This window comes from Eschrichtius robustus, chromosome 18, assembly GCF_028021215.1.
Source record: "Eschrichtius robustus isolate mEscRob2 chromosome 18, mEscRob2.pri, whole genome shotgun sequence".
Classification (NCBI taxonomy): Eukaryota; Metazoa; Chordata; class Mammalia; order Artiodactyla; family Eschrichtiidae; genus Eschrichtius; species Eschrichtius robustus.
The window spans coordinates 25386148-25407751 of record NC_090841.1 but is presented as its reverse complement, the minus strand read 5'-3'; the positions used below and the strand labels follow the sequence as shown (position 1 = coordinate 25407751).

The 21604-nt window shown below is 39.5% G+C and overlaps 1 protein-coding gene across 4 annotated transcripts in view; it reads right to left on the bottom strand.

Annotated features, from left to right (window-relative positions):
* VWA8 (von Willebrand factor A domain containing 8) overlaps positions 1 to 19188 on the bottom strand; it is a 372416-nt gene extending 353228 nt beyond the window's left edge. For 2 of the 4 annotated variants that reach the window (XM_068526337.1, XM_068526340.1), the window contains exon 1: positions 18947 to 19188. In XM_068526337.1, the coding sequence (XP_068382438.1) occupies positions 18947 to 19109 (163 nt within the window). In that variant the 5' untranslated portion in view covers positions 19110 to 19188. Of the gene's footprint in view, positions 1 to 17651; positions 17747 to 18946 lie in introns of those variants that run through there. The other 2 variants (XM_068526339.1, XM_068526338.1) reach the window with 2 other exon arrangements.
* Positions 19189 to 21604: the final 2416 nt, after the last annotated feature.

Below are 21604 nucleotides of genomic sequence, written 5' to 3'. Positions count from 1 at the left end.
GAAATCAAGAAACAGGCTTCCAAAAAACCCAAAGAAGAAATCACAATGGAAATTGGACTCATTAAGAAACAGGGCAGTGATCAATTAGCCACGTCTGCTGTAGGCAAAGAGGAAAAAGACATTCATAGGGGTTAGGCATTTGCCCTTCCTGCCTCAAATGCTTAGGTTCTTGGCCATCTGCTGTTACCATGCTACACTTGACTGAGTCATCTAATCCGTACCCATAGCCCACATTTGACCTCTGTAAAATTAAAGTCTTATATGTCTACTTTGGCTCAGATCTCTCTCCCGAATTCCATACCTCTCAGTAGCCTGTTGGACACTTTACTTTGATATTCCAGAGACACCTCAAATTTAACATGAGAAACACGGAACTCTATATTCTCTGTGTATGTTGTCCAACCATCTCCAACCAGCTCTACCTCTTGTATTCTTATCTCAGCAACTGATGCTTTATTCCCTTGACCTAGAAGCCCTTCCACATCTCCCACACTTTTCCTTCATACAAGTACTCCTCAGATATCTTCATCTCCCTACTGAATCTACCCTAACTTTTCCTTTTGCACGATCTCCACCTCACTCAAGTATTGATCACTCCATTCCTGTCCTGCATAGTATCTGGCTCATCCTTCTGTAATAGCATTTCTCACACTGTACAACTATTGATTATGGCTCCTTTACATTAAGAGTCTTTAAATTAGGGTACACAAGGACTTTCCAAGGGGACAGGGCATGGCAGTCTGAAGGGGATCAGTTTTCAGATCTTCACTTCCATGTGTTCTCCCTAACATTAACCTGACTGAGAATGGCCCTACAGGCTCTCCATCCCCACAGGTCTTTTCAGGAGCCCTTCTCTCACTTAGTTTACTATGGTGAACGCTGCGTTGCTCCAGGGGACCAAACAAAGGGGCATATTTAATTATGGTTGAGGAGAAGCCTGCTTTCAAAAGTATTCAAACCAACATAAACCTGTCTAGGAATGCTCTTTCCATCTCATATAGTTCTACTAAAAGTGAAGAGTAGCTTTAGAATTGACCAGAGTATTTTGGCCTGTGTTGGCCTGTGTCAGATACAGTATATTGCAGAGTGAGGAAGTGTGAGTGAGTATTGTCAAATAATCCAAGATGGGAGAGCTCAGAGAGCAAAGTAAAAAAAGCTTCAAAAACTGGCTTTTCGGGCTGTGAGACAGAGAGGAACCAAGATGGCGGCGTAGAAGGACGTGCTCTCACTCCCTCTTGCGAGAACACCAGAATCACAACTAGCTGCTGGACAATCATCGACAGGAAGACACTGGAACTCACCAAAAAAGATACCCCACATCCAAAGACAAAGGAGAAGCCACAATGAGACGGTAGGAGGGGCGCAATCAGAGTAAAATCAAATCCCATAACTGCTGGGTGGGTGACTCACAAACTGGAGAACACTTATACCACAGAAGTCCACCCACTGGAGTGAAGGTTCTGAGCCCCATGTCAGGCTTCCCAAACTGGGGGTCCGGCAACAGGAGGAGGAATTCATAGAGAATCAGACTTTGAAGACTAGTGGGAATTGATTGCAGGACTTTGACAGGACTGGGGGAAACAGAGACCCCACTCTTGGAGGGCGCACACAAAACAGTGTGCGCATAGGGACCCGGGGAAGAAGCAGTGACCCCCAGAGAGACTGAACCAGACCTACCTGCTAGTGCTGGAGGGTCTCCTGTGGAGGCGGGGCGTGGCTCTGTTTTACCGTGGGGACGAGGATGCTGGCAGAGGGAGTTCTGGGGAGTGCTCCTTGGCGTGAGCCCTCCCAGAGTCTGTCATTAGCCCCACCAAAGAGCCCAGGTAGGCTCCAGTGTTGGCTTGCCTCAGGCAAAACAACCAACAGGGAGGGAACCCAGCCCCACCCATCAACAGTCAAGTGGATTACAGTTTTACTGAGCTCTGACCACCACAGCAACAGTCAGCTCTACCCATCACCAGAGCCTCCCATCAAGCCTCTTAGATAGCCTCAACCACCAGAGAGCAGACAGCAGAAGCAAGAAAAACTATAATCCTGCAGCCTGTGGAACAAAAACCACATTCACAGAAAGATAGACAAGATGAAAAGGCAAAGGGCTATATACCAGATGAAGGAACAAGAAAAAACCCCAGAAAAACAACTAATTGAAGTGGAGATAGGCAACCTTCCAAAAAAGAATTCAGAATAATGATAGTGAAGGTGATCCAGGACCTCGGAATAAGAATGCAGGCAAAGATCAAGAAGATGCAAGAAATGTTTAACAAAGACCTAGAAGAATTAAAGAACAAACAAACAGAGATGAACAATACAACAACTGAAATGAAAACTACACTAGAAGGAATCAATAGCAGAATAACTGAGGCAGAAGAACGGATAAGTGACCTGGAGGACAGAATGGTGGAATTCACTGCTGCGGAACAGACTAAAGAAAAAAGAATGAAAAGAAATGAAGACAGCCTAAGAGACCTCTGGGACAACATTAAACGCAACAACATTCGCATTATAGGGGTCACAGAAGGAGAAGAGAGAGAGAAAGGACCAGAGAAAATATTTGAAGAGATTATAGTAAAAAACTTCCCTAACATGGGAAAGGAAATAGCCACCCAAGTCCAGGAAGCACAGAGAGTCCCATACAGGATAAACCCAAGGAGAAACACGCCAAGACACAGAGCAATCAAATTGGCAAAAATTAAAGACAAAGAAAAATTATTGAAAGCAGCAAGGGAAAAACGACAAATAACATACAAGGGAACTCCCATAAGGTTAACAGCTGATTTCTCAGCAGAAACTCTACAAGTCAGAAGGGAGTGGTATGATATACTTAAAGTGATGAAAAGGAAGAACCTACAACCAAGATTACTTTACCCGGCAAGGATCTCATTTAGATTCGATGGAGAAATCAAAAGCTTTACAGACAATCAAAAGCTAAGAGAATTCAGCACCACCAAACCAGCTCTACAACAAATGCTAAAGGAACTTCTCTAAGTGGGAAACACAAGAAAAGAAAAGGACCTACAAAAACAAACCCAAAACAATTAAGAAAATGGTCAAAGGAACATACATATCGATAATTACCTTAAACGTGAATGGATTAAATGCTCCAACCAAAAGACACAGGCTCGCTGAATGGATACAAAAACAAGGCCCATATATATGCTGTCTACAAGAGACCCACTTTAGACCTAGGGACACATACAGACTGAAAGTGAGGGGATGGAAAAAGATATTCCATGCAAATGGAAATCAAAAAAAAGCTGGAGTAGCTATACTTGTATCAGATAAAATAGACTTTAAAATAAAGAATGTTACAAGAGACAAGGAAGGACACTACATAATGACCAAGGGATCAATCCAAGAAGAAGATATAACAATTAAAAATATATATGCACCCAACATAGGAGCACCTCAATACATAAGGTAACTGCTAACAACTATAAAAGAGGAAATCAACAGTAACACAATAATAGTGGGGGACTTTAACACCTCACTTACACCAATGGACAGATCATCCAAAATGAAAATAAATAAGGAAACAGAAGCTTTAAATGACACAATAGATCAGATAGATTTAATTGATATTTATAGGACATTCCATCCAAAAACAGCAGATTACACTTCTCAAGTGCACACAGAACATTCTCCAGGATAGATCACATCTTGGGTCACAAATCAAGCCTCAGTAAATTTAAGAAAATTGAAGTCATATCAAGCATCTTTTCTGACCACAACGCTATGAGATTAGAAATGAATTACAGGGAAAAAAACGTAAAAACCACAAACACATGGAGGCTAAACAATACGTTACTAAATAACCAAGAGATCACTGAAGAAATCAAAGAGGAAATCAAAAAATACCTAGAGACAAATGACAATGAAAACGCGACGATCCAAAACCTATGGGATGCAGCAAAAGCAGTTCTAAGAGGGAAGTTTATAGCTATACAAGCTTACCTAAAGAAACAAGAAAAATCTCAAGTAAACAATCTAACCTTACACCTAAAGGAGCTAGAGAAAGAAGAACAAACAAAACCCAAAGTTAGCAGAAGGAAAGAAATCATAAAGATCAGAGCGGAAATAAATGAAATAGAAACAAAGAAAACAATAGCAAACATCAATAAAACTAAAAGGTGGTTCTTTGAGAAGATAAACAAAATTGATAAGCCATTAGCCAGACTCATCAAGAAAAAGAGGGAGAGGACTCAAATCAATAAAATTAGAAATGAAAAAGGAGAAGTTACAACAGACATCGCAGAAATACAAAGCATCCTAAGAGACTACTACAAGCAACTCTATGCCAATAAAATGGACAACCTGGAAGAAATGGACAAATTCTTAGAAAGGTATAACTTTCCAAGACTGAATCAGGAAGAAACAGAAAATATGAACAGACCAATCACAAGTAATGAAATTGAAACTGTGATTAAAAATCTTCCAACAAACAAAAGTCCAGGACCAGATGGCTTCACAGGTGAATTCTATCAAACATTTAGAGAAGAGCTAACACCCATCCTTCTCAAACTCTTCCAAAAAATTGCAGACGAAGGAACACTCCCAAACTCATTCTATGAGGCCACCACCACCCTGATACCAAAACCAGACAAAGATACTACAAAAAAAGAAAATTACAGACCAATATCACTGATGAATATAGATGCAAAAATCCTCAACAAAATACTAGCAAACAGAATGCAACAACACATTAAAAGGATCATACACCACGATCAAGTGGGATTTATCCCAGGGATGCAAGGATTCTTCAATATACGCAAATCAATCAATGTGATACACCATATTAACAAATTGAAGAAGAAAAACCATATGATCATCTCAATAGATGCAGAAAAAGCTTTTGACAAAATTCAACACCCATTTATGATAAAAACTCTCCAGAAAGTGGGCATAGAGGGAACCTACCTCAACATAATAAAGGCCATATACGACAAACCCACAGCAAACATCATTCTCAACGGTGAAAAACTGAAAGCATTTCCTCTAAGATCAGGAATGAGACAAGGATGTCCACTCTCACCACTATTATTCAAATAGCTTTGGAAGTCCTAGCCACGGCAATCAGAGAAGAAAAAGAAATAAAAGGAATACAAATTGGAAAAGAAGTAAAACTGTCACTGTTTGCAGATGACATGATACTATACATAAAGAATCCTAAAAATGCCACCAGAAAACTACTAGAGCTAATCAATGAATTTGGTAACGTTGCAGGATACAAAATTAATGCACAGAAATCTCTTGCATTCCTATACACTAATGATGAAAAATCTGAAAGAGAAATTATGGAAACACTCCCATTTACCATTGCAACAAAAAGAATAAAATACCTAGGAATAAACCTTCCTAGGGAGACAAAAGACCTGTATGCAGAAAACTATAAGACACTGATGAAAGAAATTAAAGATGATACCAACAGATGGAGAGATATACCATGTTCTTGGATTGGAAGAACCAATATTGTGAAAATGACTATACTACCCAAAGCAATCTACAGATTCAATGCAATCCCTATCAAATTACTAATGGCATTTTTTACGGAACTAGAACAAATCATCTTAAAATTTGTATGGAGACACAAAAGACCCCGAATAGCCAAAGCAGTCTTGAGGGAAAAATACGGAGCTGGAGGAATCAGACTCCCTGACTTCAGACTATACTACAAAGCTACAGTAATCAAGACAATATGGTACTGGCACAAAAACAGAAACATAGATCAATGGAACAAGATAGAAAGCCCAGAGATAAACCCATGCACCTATGGTCAACTAATCTATGACAAAGGAGGCAAAGATATACAATGGAGAAAAGACAGTCTCTTCAATAAGTGGTGCTGGGAAAACTGGACAGCTACATGTAAAAGAATGAAATTAGAATACTCCCTCACACCATACACAAAAATAAACTCAAAATGGATTCGAGACCTAAATGTAAGACTGGACACTATAACACTCTTAGAGGAAAACATAGGAAGAACACTCTTTGACATAAATCACAGCAAGATCTTTTTTGATCCACCTCCTAGAATCATGGAAATAAAAACAAAAATAAACAAATGGGACCTAATGAAACTTCAAAGCTTTTGCACAGCAAAGGAAACCATAAACAAGACGAAAAGACAACCCTCAGAATGGGAGAAAATATTTGCAAACAAATCTACGGACAAAGGATTAATTTCCAAAATATATAAACAGCTCATTCAGCTCAATATTAAAGAAACAAACAACCCAATCCAAAAACGGGCAGAAGATCTAAATAGACATTTCTCCAAAGAAGACATACAGATGGCCAAGAAGCACATGAAAACATGCTCAACATCACTAATTATTAGAGAAATGCAAATCAAAACTACAATGAAGTATCACCTCACACCAGTTAGAATGGGCATCATCAGAAAATCTACAAACAACAAATGCTGGAGAGGGTGTGGAGAAAAGGGAACCCTCTTGCACTGTTGGTGGGAATGTAAATTGATACAACCACTATGGAGAACAATATGGAGGTTCCTTAAAAAACTAAAAATAGAATTACCATATGACCCAGCAATCCCACTACTGGGCATATACCCAGAGAAAACCGTAATTCAAAAAGACACATGCACCCCAATGTTCATTGCAGCACTATTTACAATAGCCAGGTCATGGAAGCAACCTAAATGCCCATCAACAGACGAATGGATAAAGAGGATGTGGTACATATATACAATGGAATATTACTCAGCCATAAAAAGGAACGAAATTGAGTCATTTGTTGAGACGTGGATGGATGTAGAGACTGTCATACAGAGTGAAGTAAGTCAGAAAGATAAAAACAAATATCGTATATTAACGCATGTATGTGGAACCTAGAAAAATGGTACAGATGAACCGGTTTGCAGGGCAGAAGTTGAGACACAGATGTAGAGAACAAACGTATGGACACCAAGGGGGGGAAAACCGCGGTGGGGTGGGCATGGTGGTGTGCTGAATTGGGCGATTGGGATTGACATGTATACACTGACGTGTATAAAATTGATGACTGATTAAAAAAAAAACAAAAACAAAAACAAAAAAAAACTGGCTTTTCACAACCTTAAAGGTAATAAGCTATTTGTTCAGCTTTTCTCAATTCTTATCTTGAGAACATGCTATTCACAGAAAAAAAAAAAAAAAGGCACCTCTGAACATCTGAAGTAGTATACATTATTAATGCTGATTCATTTTAATGTAACTGAAATAGGTTTCAGCACTACCAAATTTTTCACAATACACTGGATAAAAACCACAGGGAAAACTTTTAAATGTTTCAGATCAGATGTATATCTTTCAAAAAGGTAGATAAAAAGTTATTCTCAAACAAACATCATCATGAAATATTCATTCCAATATAGTCATTCCTCATCTTATAAAATGCTATTTTCTAACTCTTATAATGAAAAGGTTATATACTAGCTTCTGAACCAAATAGTGTTCTGTTCCACTAAATACAATGGCAAAGATTGATCATGAGGTCTAAAGGAATGGATGAATTTATTACTGATTGTTATACATGATTTCTATTTAACTGTTCTCTAAGGCCCATAAACAAAGTTCATTACACATTTAATAAAATAATATCATGACTTCTGCCACAGTCCTCTTTACATAAATTATTTTAACTATATTACTTTACTATACATGAAAGAGCAAAACTATATTATCATATATTATGAAATAAATAACTTAAATATGTAACCACGAGATTCCTTTATTGTTGGCTTTACTGCCTTTAGTAATCTAGCCTTCAAAATGTGTCCCATAATTTATTTTTCAGTGGTTTTTATAACATTTCTTAAAATATACATTAACACATTCATTTGAATTGAAAGGGAAAAATACTTTTTCTGCCAGAAAGTCTAATTTGGCTGATTGGATTGACAGTACAGACTACCTTTGTTAATTATGAAAACTAAGAATTTGACAGAAAGTATTTAAACGTGATAAAGTAAAAGCGTTTTCTCCAAAAAATATTGTGGTGGCAAAGGTATGTTGAATGAAAGTTTTATTTTAACAACTCTTTATGAGTACATTAGAATAAAAAAGCAGCCTCTATGTGAGAAAATAACCATAGCCATTTGATAAATTTTGGTGAAGCCTTTTTAGTGAACTTCCCAGATATTGAGGCGGAATGATTCTATTGGCTGGGTCAGTGACTTTACTTGCAAGTCAAGTGGTTTCCAATTCTTTGCCACGAACAAAATGAAAAGGCTATAATCAAGTTGCCAGTTTATAGATCATTAAAAATATCATTTTGATAATAAATCAACATATTTTTTACTTAGAAAGTCTGCAAAAAACTGAGTGATATTGCTATATCAAAATTCTTTATATTCCAGCAATAAAATTAGGGAATATCAATTACAGTAATTTATAGTCAACTGGGAAAAAGTGCTACTCATGTTATTAATAGGTATGTTTCCACAAAATTTTAGTTTTTAAAAAAATTTGAAACATATTGTTCTTTTGAACAATTGTGCTCTAATAATTACACTGATAGAAACATTTTAACATTTAGACATTTTTCATTGCAGAAAAATATGATAAAGATAAAACTTTCAAGAATAAGAATATATTAAGATAAAATTATGAGGAGTAAGTGTAATTGCAATACAAATCAAGGAAATAAAGAAATAGCATACCTTTTCTGACAGTTAAAGATGAGCTTTTTATCTATTTTCAAAAAGAGACGGTAGCTGGGCTTCCCTGGTGGTGCAGTGGTTGGGAATCTGCCTGCCAATGCAGGGGACGCGGGCTCGAGCCCTGGTCTGGGAAGATCCCACATGCCGCGGAGCAGCTGGGCCTGTGAGCCACAACTACCGAGCTTGCGCGTCTGGAGCCTGTGCTCCGCAAGAAGAGAGGCCGCCATAGTGAAGGGGCCCGCGCACCGCGATGAAGAGTGGCCCCCGCTTGCCGCAACTAGAGAAAGCCCTCGCACAGAAACGAAGACCCAACACAGCCAGAAATAAATATAAGAATAAATAAATAAATAAAAGATTACTATTAAAAAAAAAAAGAGAGAGATGGTAGCTAACAAATTACTAGGATATTCTGATTCCATTTGTGAACCAAAATACTGCCTGCCATATCAGTAAACAAAGAACATTGCAGCCATCAAGCCACCACATTACAGCCACCCCGAAGGTGAACCCTGAGGGAGCTCAGGATAGAAACAAAATGCCATCCCGGACAGTGCACCTTGAGGAGACTTGGGATAAGAAAGCCCAGGATACTGGCCCTAAATATCTGAGGTGCATCTCAAAGGAATGATTTCAATGAGCCCAGACTTTGTATCTTCTCATACATAGAAAAGCGCTAAATTCCTTAACTTGAGATATCTGATTTTCTTTAATTAACAGTAATCTTTTGATGTTCCAACTACCTGGTCTTTATTGAAAAAACTCCTAATATATCCTGGCTCTCCCCTTGCCTCTTCGATGAAGCAGTCCCGGGTCATCTGAGATCCTGTGTCCCAGGCTTGAAGTCTTCAAACTGTCCACTGAATTAAACATAACTCAACTTCTAGGTTGTACATTTTTTTCAGTCAACAGTTTTGGCAACCAATTACGAAGGGACCCAGAGCATACTTCTCTCCTTTGCCCAAACTCTACAAGGATCCAGAACCTTGATACCAGAAGAGGCCTCTTGTGCCCATCCGCCTCCTCAGAGTCCAGACAAACCTGGGTCTCTCCTGGTTCTAGGATCTGTTAATGGCTGATGATCTTGAGTTTCATTTGGCGGTGTCTAACAGGTACCCGGCTTCCCAACTGAAAGACATTAGGGAGTGACCCCCCCTAATCTAAAGGTATTAGTGTAACAGGGAAGAGCCAAATCTGACTATATGTTGGATCTGTTTCTTTTACTTTAACCTTTGCTTTCCGCTGCTTTTGTTCACTAAAAGGATGCTGTCTATACGCAATGGACTGCCTCAGGGAACCCTGCCCCTCTGCCTGAATGTTAAACCAAAGTGCCTTTGTACATCCTGACCCTGTCCACCTGCGGATGGCTGCAAGAAAGAAGAAATTAACACATCTACTCTCCAAGGCTGGCCATTCCAGGGGACAGTTGCAAATGTTATGGCCTTTTTACATTACTTCCTCATCTCCTCCCCTTCTCTGTTCTATAAAAGAAACTGGCATCCAAACCCCGATAAGATGGTTTTTCGGAGACATTAGTCTGCCATCTTCTCGGTCTGCTGGCTTTCTGAATAAAGTCGTTATTCCCTGCCTCAACACCTGTCTCCGATTTATTGGCCTGTCATGCAGCAAGCAGAGTGAGCTTGGACTCAGTAACATTAGGGGAGCCTGGTTGAAAAACACTGGGAGACCCCCCTAATTGGAAGACATTAGGGGAACCTGGGATTTGCTCAGTAAAGGAAACCAAGAAGTCTGAGCTGAGAGGTTGGGGAGGAGGCTGGCCTGACATCTTTAAAGGGGCATCAGAAAGCCAACCTCCAACTAATACTCCAGCCAGATCACACTTGCAAGTACCTAAATTATACTAAAAGAGATCTCAACCTTAAATGGCCAAGTTGGGCTAATTTGTGTGTGGGTGTGTTTGTGTGTGTGTGTGCGTGTGTGTGTATGCAGTTAAGTTAAAAAGCTGGTTTGACAAAATATCTTCTCAGAATTCTGACCTTAAACAAAAGCCTTGTAGAGGGAACTGGCATTTCTCTTCCTGTGTCTTTGAGATGTCCATCAAATTTAAACATGTAATTAAAGCTAATTGAAATAATAACGTAAACATTTCAGTATACAGTAGGAAAGTAGAATGTGTGTTTTTCTGTAAAGAAGATATTAGAAATGGAATTGCATTAAGGGAAAAGAAAGTAAGCTTATCTTAGAGCTGGTTCTTTCTGGATGGAAAAAAATAAGGGACAAACTAATATGGATACAGAAAGTGATGGAAGGTTTGTGGATGGTCAGGATTGGCTAGGTTTAGATTAAAGTTAATTAAGTAAGTGAATTTTGTTGTTAAAAGTAAGCTGGTGCAAGACTAGATTTAATTTTCTCTCTCCAAATTCTTGATGATTTATTGCAACCAGATTACAACTAGTTACACTAATCGTTGTTTTAATTTGTTCTTTGTTTCTAAACTGTTTATGCTTTGTGTCTCCCTGCTGCACTATGACTGCCAATGTTACTAGCTGTATTGCTTACATCCTGTCTACTTTATAAGATTCTTGTCTCTTACATTACCCAATGTGTAACCAGGCCTCCAACAAAATTGATAATGGCTAAACATCTTGAGGAATTAGATCACATTTATAACTCTACATAGAATAATTGTAATAGTGTAATTCTAGGTATGGGAAGAAGCAACAAGAGAAAATATCTCCTGGATCATAACAGACTAGTAAGACAGAGGATCCAGAGAATTTTAAATTATCAACAGGGCCTAATCCAGAAAGTAGCATCTGGAGTTGCATATCAACAAGAATCTTTGCCTCACCTAGGAATGAGCATTCCTAGCAACATGGGACAAAAATTGGTCATGAAATGTCTTCCAAACATTGGTCAAATTTGGGCCAGAGAGACTGTGAACTAAAATACTGCCTGCCATATCAGTAAACAAAGGATATTGTAGCCATCAAGCCACCACATTACAGCCGCCCCTAAGGTGAGCCCTGAGGGAGCTCAGGATGGAAACAAAATGCCACCCCTGACAGTGCACCCTGAGGAGACTTGGGATAAGAAAGCACAGGATACCGGCCCCAAATACCTGACGGGCATATCAAAGGAATGATTTCAATGAACCCAGACTTTGCACCTTCCCATAGAAAAGCATAGAAAACATAGAAAAGCGCTAAATTCCTTACCTTGAGATAAATCTGGTTTTCTTTAATTAACAGTAATCTTTTGATGTTCCAACTACCTGGTCTTTATTGCAAAATCTCCCACATATCCTGGCTCCCACCCCCCCACCCCCTTGCCTCTTTGGAGCAGTCTTTCAGAGTTATCTGAGATGCTGTGTCCTGGGCTTGAAGTCCTCAGAAAGTTCACCAAATAAAACATAACTCTCAACTTCTAGGTTGTGCATTTTTTTCAGATGACACATTTAAAAGATACATTTTAAAGAGTATTGTAGCAATTTTTGTGTCAAATGTCAATATTTACAACACAATGGAAACAACATGCTCTTCAACTATTCATACTTATCAGGGAAGTTTCTAGATATCAACCTAAAAATGTATAAAGGGATATATATTTGCAAAACCCTTTTAGGAGATAAGTGAGAAAAATGTTTGAAGACCACTGTTCGGTCTATAAGACTATAGCATTTTGTTGGCCAAGTCTATGTTTTAATCACCTTTGTATTCCCAGTGCCAAAAATAATACCTCAAACCAAGCAGGTATTCAATAAGTGAATATATGAATGAATGATTATAGTTTCTAATTAGATATTGTTTTCTTAATTAAGTATTGTTTTAAGCCCTGGTATACTTTAATTAAATACTGTTTTCTTAATTAAGTATTGTTTCAACCCCCTGTTTTCTGTATTCTTTGAGAATAGCCCATCTTTCAACATGCTCAGAAATCAAGTCATTTAAAAAAAAAAAAAAAACTGAACCAAAAATGTAAAAAAAAAAGAAAAGAAAAGAAATCAAGTCATTTATTTGTAAAGGATTCATATAAGTGAAGTAGTGTAAGTATTAATCTAAAGGAGAATGACGATACTTATACAACAGGTAACACAATTTAGGCAAAAGAAACTAACGTATGCCTCTCTTCAAATAAACCAAATAAATATTTTGGTCAAGTGCAATCATTTTTAAAAAAGATTTTAGTTAATAATATAAGATACTCATAATGGAAATTGTTAGAATAACTAAGAATGAGTTAACAAAAAGTACAAATTGTTATAGAATAAGCTGCTTAACATTTAATTACATTTATTATTACAAATAATGCAAAAAAGCAAGCACACAGATCTCATAACGGATTAACCTAAATCCCTGTACAGTACACAAACTGTCACATAACTACTACTACCAGTAAATTAAGTTATATATTTTATTCAAGCATGGCAAATATGGACTTGAAAATTAAAAATCCTGAAAAGATTCGAAGAGTTTCCAAACGAAATCAAATTTAAGGCCATTTTTAAAGTAACAAGGTTTGATTTTATCACTTGCAATGATCCTAACTTAAAGGGATTTCTCAAAAGTTTACAGGAAAATAATTTCTATATTCAAGATAATAATTAATATATCTTTTACATAACACTCTTGTACAAATCTGTTTGGACATTACTCACTTGATTTTTAGTGGACAGCTGTTTTGTTTTACATGCCCAATATTCTTTCCTCTTTTGACAACAGAATCCCTCTCTCCAGTGAGGAACCCACCCAATTTGGTTTGGGTAGTTTATACCACTCCTCCCAACCTTTACCCCTGCATCCAAATGCCCAGAAATGAGTATCCTGCACAAGGCCTGCCAGAACATTCCACTCTCTGACCACAGTGGTTGTTTTAGAGATGGGCCTGTGATCCAAGCTTGGCCAATAAGATTTCTCGCCAGGATTTTTCAGAGCAAACAGGAAAAGATGTTCTCTCTTCTTCTCACATTGTGAACTGTAAGGAGAGTCAAAGTCTGGGGTTGTCAGTAAGGCTGTCACTGCTACCAGCTGAAGAAAGCCTGCCAGACATTGAAACCAATACTGCAAAAAGTAGATCCAATAAAGGAAGAGTGGAGAGTGAGGGAACCATGGGGAAAGACAGAGAGAGCCCAAGCCCTACAGATGTTCTAATATCCTGCATCCAGTCCAGCCTGAAGCCATTGGACCTCCCACCTATGTGAACCAATCATATGCTTTTCTGTGCACATTTCTGTTACTTAAAACCTAATGACTGGGCTTCCCTGGTGGTGCACTGGTGAGAATCTCCCTGCCAATGCAGGGGACACGGGATCGAGCCCTGGTCTGGGAGGATCCCACGCGCCGCGGAGCAACTAGGCCCGTCAGCCACAATTACTGAGCCTGCGCGTCTGGAGCCTGTGCTCCGCAACAAGAGAGGCCACGATAGTGAGAGGCCCGCGCACCGCGATGAAGAGCGGCCCCCACTTGCCGCAACTAGAGAAAGCCCTCGCACAGAAACGAAGACCCAACACAGCCATAAATAAATAAATAAATAAATATTAAAATGAAAAAAAAAAAAAAACCTAATGACTGCTGACTAACACAACAATTTTTGTAAGGTAAAGGCAGGCAAAGCAAGTGTAGCTATCCCTATTTTACAAAGAAGATACATACTCAGAGAGGAATATACAACATTTTGACCCTGAGGGTATTCTGAAAACAAACATTTTAATCAGAATAATACTAGCGTTCACAAATTTTCATCAAGTAAGTTAGCTTTCGAGCAAAATTAAGCCAAAAGAACTCCTTGATCAATTTTTATAGAACACATTTTTATTTTTCTTTTATTTAAAGAATTATTTTAGAGTGAGGATTTATCAATCACTTTTTTTGTCCATATAGAATTTCACCAATTATATCTTCTGCAACTCTGTTTTCCTTTGTGGCCATCAGAGTGGACTGAATACCAAAAAGATTTTGCTCTTTCTTCAATGTTTAATCAATAACAAATTTTTTAGTATATAGCTTTGTCAGAGTTTTATTTTGTATTGATAGTTTCTAATAAGACTTTAAATTTTTTATATGATTAATAATTTGTATTTAGTTCTTGGCTAACCCAGGAGAAATATGGGTATTTTCCTCAGATATTTCAAAGCTGTTCTATTATCAAAATCTTTACCAATCTCAAAAATGCTTTTCTTAGTTACGTATTTCAGGCACATCTGTGGTAGCCCTTCTCCTAAAATGGGAGATGCTTAATGCTTAATGCCTTCTGAACTGTAAACTACAAATTAAGTTAATGAATATACACACCTTAGGACATTCGACTCTGAAATGGACTCACAATTCAATGACTTGTAGCTTTGAACTAAACCAACCAAAGAAGTTGGTTTAGTTCAGGGTTTCTCAACAGCCAGCACGACTGACATTTTGGGCCAAATGATTCTTTATTGTTAGGGGCTGTCCTGTGCATTGTAGAATGTTTAGCAGATTCACGGGCCTCCACCCACTAGATACCAGTAGCACCCCCTTCCTCCTGGTTAGGACAACCAAAAAATGCCTTCAGACACTGCCAAATGTCCCCTGGGGAACGGGAATTACCCCTGGTTAAGAACCCGTAAGTGTCACCATTGTTTTTTTTTAATACAAAACTTAGACCCAAGAGAAAACCAAATATATCAGCAATTTCCAGGCTAGTCTGCATGTTCCCAATAAATTGTTTGTCCAGCAATTTATTAGGTTACAACTGTTCTGGGATTTTACTGCTAAATTCTTTAATACACAAAAGTCACAATGTCCTCAGGGTCAAAATAGCCTGCTGCAGGTTCAAAGTAGTTAATAATTTCCCCAAAGTTCAATACCTAGTAAATACAGAGCTAAGACCTGCACACACACAGTACAGTTTTTCCCTTTACACCATATTTCTGAATTGAAGCAGGAGTTCTATACTTCCCTTCCCCAAAGTCATTAGTTCTATTATAACCCAAGGATATAATCTTAAAGTTACAAAAATACATATGGATGGATGTTTATTGCACTGTTTATATATTTAAAAATAGACAACCTGAATGTCTAAGCATGGGAAACTGGTAAAATAAATTATATGGATAAATGTATGAACTTAATGCCTATTTAAAATGACCATACATAGCAATATTTATCACTATGTTAGTACGTTAACAATAATGGCTAAGTGAGAATAAACTGTAAAACATACATGATTCCATTTTTTAAAAAGAAATATGTATTTATATAAATGCATATTATATATATATATTTTACAAAAACTGATAGTAGTAACACACACAAAAAAATGACAATCATGAATTTGCATGGAAAGATTGTATTTTAGGAGATTTGTCTGCATTTTACACTACAATGAACATAGATTTCTTGTACAAAAAGTATCAATATTTTAAAATATTTCTATAAACAAACTTATACACAAAAGTCAGAAAGATAAAATAGTGAACCCCTTTAATAATAACGGTGTAAAAGGATGGCACTCAATGTGTCACAGTGGATTTATAGAGTTATGTTTCCAGATTTATCATTTGATCTTAATCTATAGTATATCTGAGCCTGTCTGACATCAGAATCCTACTGAACTAGTTTGGCTCCTTCTGTGAAAACACTACAATAATCGTTATGAAAACTCTTTGCAGGGAATTCCCTGGCGGTCCAGTGGTTAGGACTCTGCACTCTCACTGCTGAGGGCCTGGGTTCAATCCCTGGTCGGGGAACTAAGATCCCACAAGCCGCGCAGCCGTCCAAAAAACAAAAAACAAAAAAAACCCCAACTCTTTGCAGTAGCTAACCTCCTTGTTAACCGCTTTGTTCCTAAAACCAAGAGACAATACAACCAATTGAAGTGTAAAGAGATATAAAGAATTTACAAATTACGGATGTTTAGACTACCTAATAGCAAAAGATAAAAAGCAGTGGGTTTGGGGATTTTTTTTTTTTTTTTTAAACAAAATGACCCTCTCTTCCCTAGGTAGGGTCATTCTCAGGCTTTATAAAGTTCCTGTCTTGAAAGCCAACAAGGCAATTCCAGCCTCTCCTGCTCCCTCTCTGCATGAACTGGAAGATAATAAGCCACTGAATACTTCTTAGGTACAAAGAGTTGACATGCACAAAAAGGAATATAAAGATAAATAAGACATACATACAGCCCAGGAGAGATAAGAACAGTATATAATTTTTATCCGTGTTGTTCTTTTCCAAACTACTAGGAAGCAAGGTCAATTACTTGCAGAGAGGTGAATTACTAGTCACATGTCTGAGTGCAGCTGAGAGCATCTTTCCAATCTAAACTGTAATTCATTACAGCATAATGCTATTTGTGGTTTACATTTGTCTGTGTGTGACATCCGGTTCAAAATGGGACACTTCAACCCTGATGGCCAATGTTATGTCCCAGGGAAGCCCAGAACTTGCCTCCTGTTTACCTGGCTCACAGCTGTTCTTACTTGAGTCCAGATCTCTGGTGAGTTTTCAGGTACATTTATCCACAGCCCTCATACCTTCAACCTTGAGAATCTTTGCAGTGGCAAGGCAAGTAGGGTTAACATAATTTACTCCATGTGGTGTCATGCTAAGTGACTGAGTCTAAGAAGTTAATATGTTGTTTGTAATGTGTACATGACTCTCATATTTGAAGCAAAGCCTGTACTTTGATTTGCTGGACATACCACAAATTTTGAGGCCGTGTCTAATGTTTTTATAATCAATATGTATTATTCATGTATAAAGAACATTTTTCTTTTTAAAGTTCCCATGAATTAACCCTGTTCCATCAGCCTACCTAGACAGTTCTCACAGTTCAAACCTAAAAGGAACTGGTTTCATTTCTTCTAAAGCCAAGGAAACAATAAATCTCACATAGCTGAAAATAACATACACTAAGAATAATAAAGAAGCTAATTTTTATTGAACATTAATATGTGCCAGGGATTGTATAAACTAAATCCTTACAACAACCCTAGCAAATATACTTTCCTTATCCTCATTTTACAGTTAAGGAAACTGGGACACAAAATTAAGTAACCTACCCTCAAATCCCCATACCTAGACGGTGCAGAGATGGGCTCCAACTCAGACTGTTCACTCCAAAGCACGAGTTATAGATTATGCTACACTTCTACCATTGACCTCTGCCTTCTAGGACAAAGGAGAAAGTAACAAATAAACAACTCAAAGACTAAAAAACAAATGAACAAACAAACACCCTAGAAGCATAATAATTGATAAAGGGGCAAAATCTCAAATCACAACCCTATACAGGAAAAAGAAAAAAATTTCTTTGTTTAATGAATGAAGGATGAAATGGTTGGGACTTAAACTCTCTCACTTCTGACAAGGAAAATTATTGGGATGGGGGGCGCAAGAAGAACCATGAAACTAGCAGTTTCAGGTGAATACCTCCGTTATTCTAAGCAATGACACTGACAAAATCTTACCTAGAATCACTTAGCCATTCACGTGGAGCGACAACATACATCATCCCTTCCCTTAACCAGCACAGATGCTCTAACTCCAGCGCGCTCACACACACCCACACACCCACCCACACACACAGATCCCTAAAACCATCTCAGACAGAGCCAAGAAATACTGCGCTTAGAAATCAGAGCTGGGAATCCCCTGGTGGTCCAGTGGTTAGGACTCTGCGCTTTCACAGCCTAGGGTTAGCTGTGTGATCTTCTGGAAGTCACTTTTCCTTTCTGGGTCTCAATTACCTCAATTATAGAGTCAGGGGTTTTAACTAAATTAAATTGTGGTTTTCAGTTCTAAGAAATTGTGAATCTGTGAGAAATGAAATCTCCAAGTAAAACTTGGAAAGGCTCGTGGATACATTTAAAACCTAACGAGGGGTTCTTTGGCGAGAACGTACACTTCTAAGCCGCCACTAACCCTGCCTGGAACACGGCACAGACTGACTTCCAGGCCCTTGGGACTCAGAGAGCAAGGTCAAGTCCAGCTTTCAACACCCTCTGAGGGCTGCTGCATTAAGCTCTGCGTGTGCTGTAATCTAAGTCAGAATCCCGGGGTGGGGGGGGGGGGCGGAGGCGGGAGGTGAAAGAAGCAGTGCGGTAAGGAGAAAGCACTATTCCAGGTCATCAGAAACCTAAGTCCAGTTCCCACGGGTTACATAATGAGGTTCAGAGAGTGCAAGCGCCTGGCCGCGCGTTACACAGCAGTTAGCGGCGAGGTGGAGACTAGAACCTCGATCTCCTGGCTCCCGGAGCAGCGCTCCTCCCCAGTTGAAGCAGCAGGGAGTTGGGGGGGGCGGAGGTGCGCAGGGGCCCCACGCGGAGCGCGGGGCGGCGAGGCGTCCCGGGGTTACCTGTGTCGGCCCCCGCCCCGGCGTGCAGCAGTTTGACCTCCGAGCTCCGCGCGTCGCCGCCCGGCTGGCGCCGCACCACCTGCCGCAGGAGCAGCCGCACGCGCCGCGCAGCCGGGCCTCCGCGGCCGCCCGGGGCCCCGAGGAGCAGGAGCCGGGATTGCATGGGGCCGGGGGCGTCGCCGGGCACGGGGAGGGGGATCCGGTGCGAGCCGCGTCCCGGACGAGCGGCGTGAGGCGGTGCGACGAGGGGGACAGGAAGCGGCACCGCGCCCAGTCCGCCGGAAACTCCTTCCCCCGGCGCGGCCGGCTCAGCCGTCTCGGGCCGCCCTGGCCCAGCGGGGCGAAGGGAATCGGTCCCCGCCGCCGGGCGGAGCATCTGCAAGCCTGTGGCTCCGAGGCGCGCCTAGCCCTCCTCGCCCTCACCTGCGATGGTCCCCGTGGATTCCCCAGGCAGGCCTCTAGTCGTTCCCCTGTGCTCGGGAGTTGAGGAAATGCTTAAGGGTTTAAGAAGCATTTGACTCTCTTGGTTAATGGCCCTGTCTTAATATATTGCACTTTCCCTGTACACTGCTTCAAAACCTTTTCAGAAATTGAGTACGTTTTCTGAAGATTGTGGGAACTTTCACCTATCTGGATTCCTTGTACCCATACCTGTGTTTCCAATCAGTACCTGAAAGCCTTACCCTTTTAATTTATTTTTTCTACATGTTGTACTACCACACCTTAATAAATTCTAAAGGGGAGTGATACACAGAAGTTGCCAAAATGTCAGAAAGGACCCAAATCAAACACTTTTTCAGTCGTTCTGCAGTGCAAGAGTTATATAATTTACGTCTTTAGTAAGAGAAAAAAGTAGGACCCTGGCTAAGGCTGCCTCCCTGTTATCCATGCCAAAAGGGGAAGTGGTCCTACCACAAAGCAAACTAAGCCTAATACAATTATACAGCATCTCCAAAATATTAGGAGTACATTGACCAAGGAAAAATGTTTCAAGCAAGTTATACAAAACAACCATCAAACAAAAAGAATGCAGAAGGCTTCACTTTCAGCTAAAGGCCTTGCTAATTCTAGAGCTGTTACTATATTTAAATCTACCTTGAGTGCCTAACATGTGCATGACCCTGTGATGGGTGCTGAGAAGAAGATGGGAGACTTTAAAAGAAAGAAGCTGAGCTGGGTAAGGCTTTGTGCATCTTGCTGAGGATTGGACTTAATGTGTTCAGGCTGAAACGGGCTTCTAACCTAGTTGCGGAGACAGTGAAAATAAAGGTAACTAGGTTTGCATAGTGCATTACAACATGGTTTCACGTATATGTTCTCATATAATCTTCACATCAACCCTCTGAGAATACTAAGGGATAATGACATAAATGTAGAATGTAACAGTTTATGAAATGCTTCTGCCACTTTGAGTGTGTCAGGCATTGTGCTGAATATTTTAATGCATTGTCTCATTTTACACAGCAACACTTTGATTGAGGTGCTATTATTATCACCCATTTTACAGATGAAGAAACTGAGGCTGGGAGAGTTAAGTACCTTGGCCAGGGCATCTCCATTTAATCTTACTGGAATCTAGAACATGCTTCAAACAGTGAAAGAATAATCTAAGGCAATTTAGCAAAATGATTGGTATAAGCACTAAGAGCCCTTGCAGTTACAGCACTGGGGAGATCAATACAGGTTACAGTGTTCAGTCATTGGGCCACGTTTACTGAGCAACTATTAGATAACAGTATTCTGCCAGGTACTGTGTAGCAATAGGCTCACATCAAGTATAGAACACAGACATACAAATAAAGAATTACAACACAATGAGACACATGTTTAGGATATTTAGACTCAAAGTACTCTGGGGTGGAGTGCTTCACCTGGGAGAAGTCAGGGAGATTTCACAGAGAAGGTAATGTTTGAAGAGGTTCTTGAAGGATATGCAAGAATTTTTCAGGCTGAGAAAAGGGCAAGTCATATCTGGCAAAGGAAAGAACAGGTACGAAGGTACAGAAAGCTAAAAATGCGTGGCAAGACTGAGAATCAGAAAGTGAGTCACTGTGTCTGGAGGTCAAGTGCATAAAGTAGTTTGTAGAGATGCGACCAGAAAGAGAAAGTGGGGCTATGTTGTATGCAAGGGGAAAGAGTTTGCATGTTAACCTCTGGGAAGTGGAAAAATGGTGAAGAGTTTTTGGATTGACAGATCTGCAATGTGAAGAAGAAAATGCAACCAGAGAAAAGGTAGCATCTGAGCTTCACTTTGAACGCTAGTTTAGATTTGGATAAACAAAGAAGAGTGATAGAAAGCATGAGTAGAGGCTTAGAGTCCTGACAAGCCTGATTAATTTGCAGAGATATTGAAACCAGCCAGGTGAGAGAGGCATAGTCTTTGGAGAGTGGCAAGGTATTGTCAGAGAAAGAGGAAAAGATTATAGGCTGAAGAATCTTGAATGGCTGGGTAATCTCAAATGAAGAAGTTGGACTTCATCTTATAGGCAAATTGGGTCACCACTAGATGACCCAGTTGATCATATTTGATCAATCTGATCATAATATTTTAATCTGTGACAGGAACTATGAATTGAGTAAGACAGGAAGCATCAAGTTCTAGGTATGTGGCGGTAAAAAAAAAACAAAACTTGAAACAAGAGACCCCAGTTTGTGGCT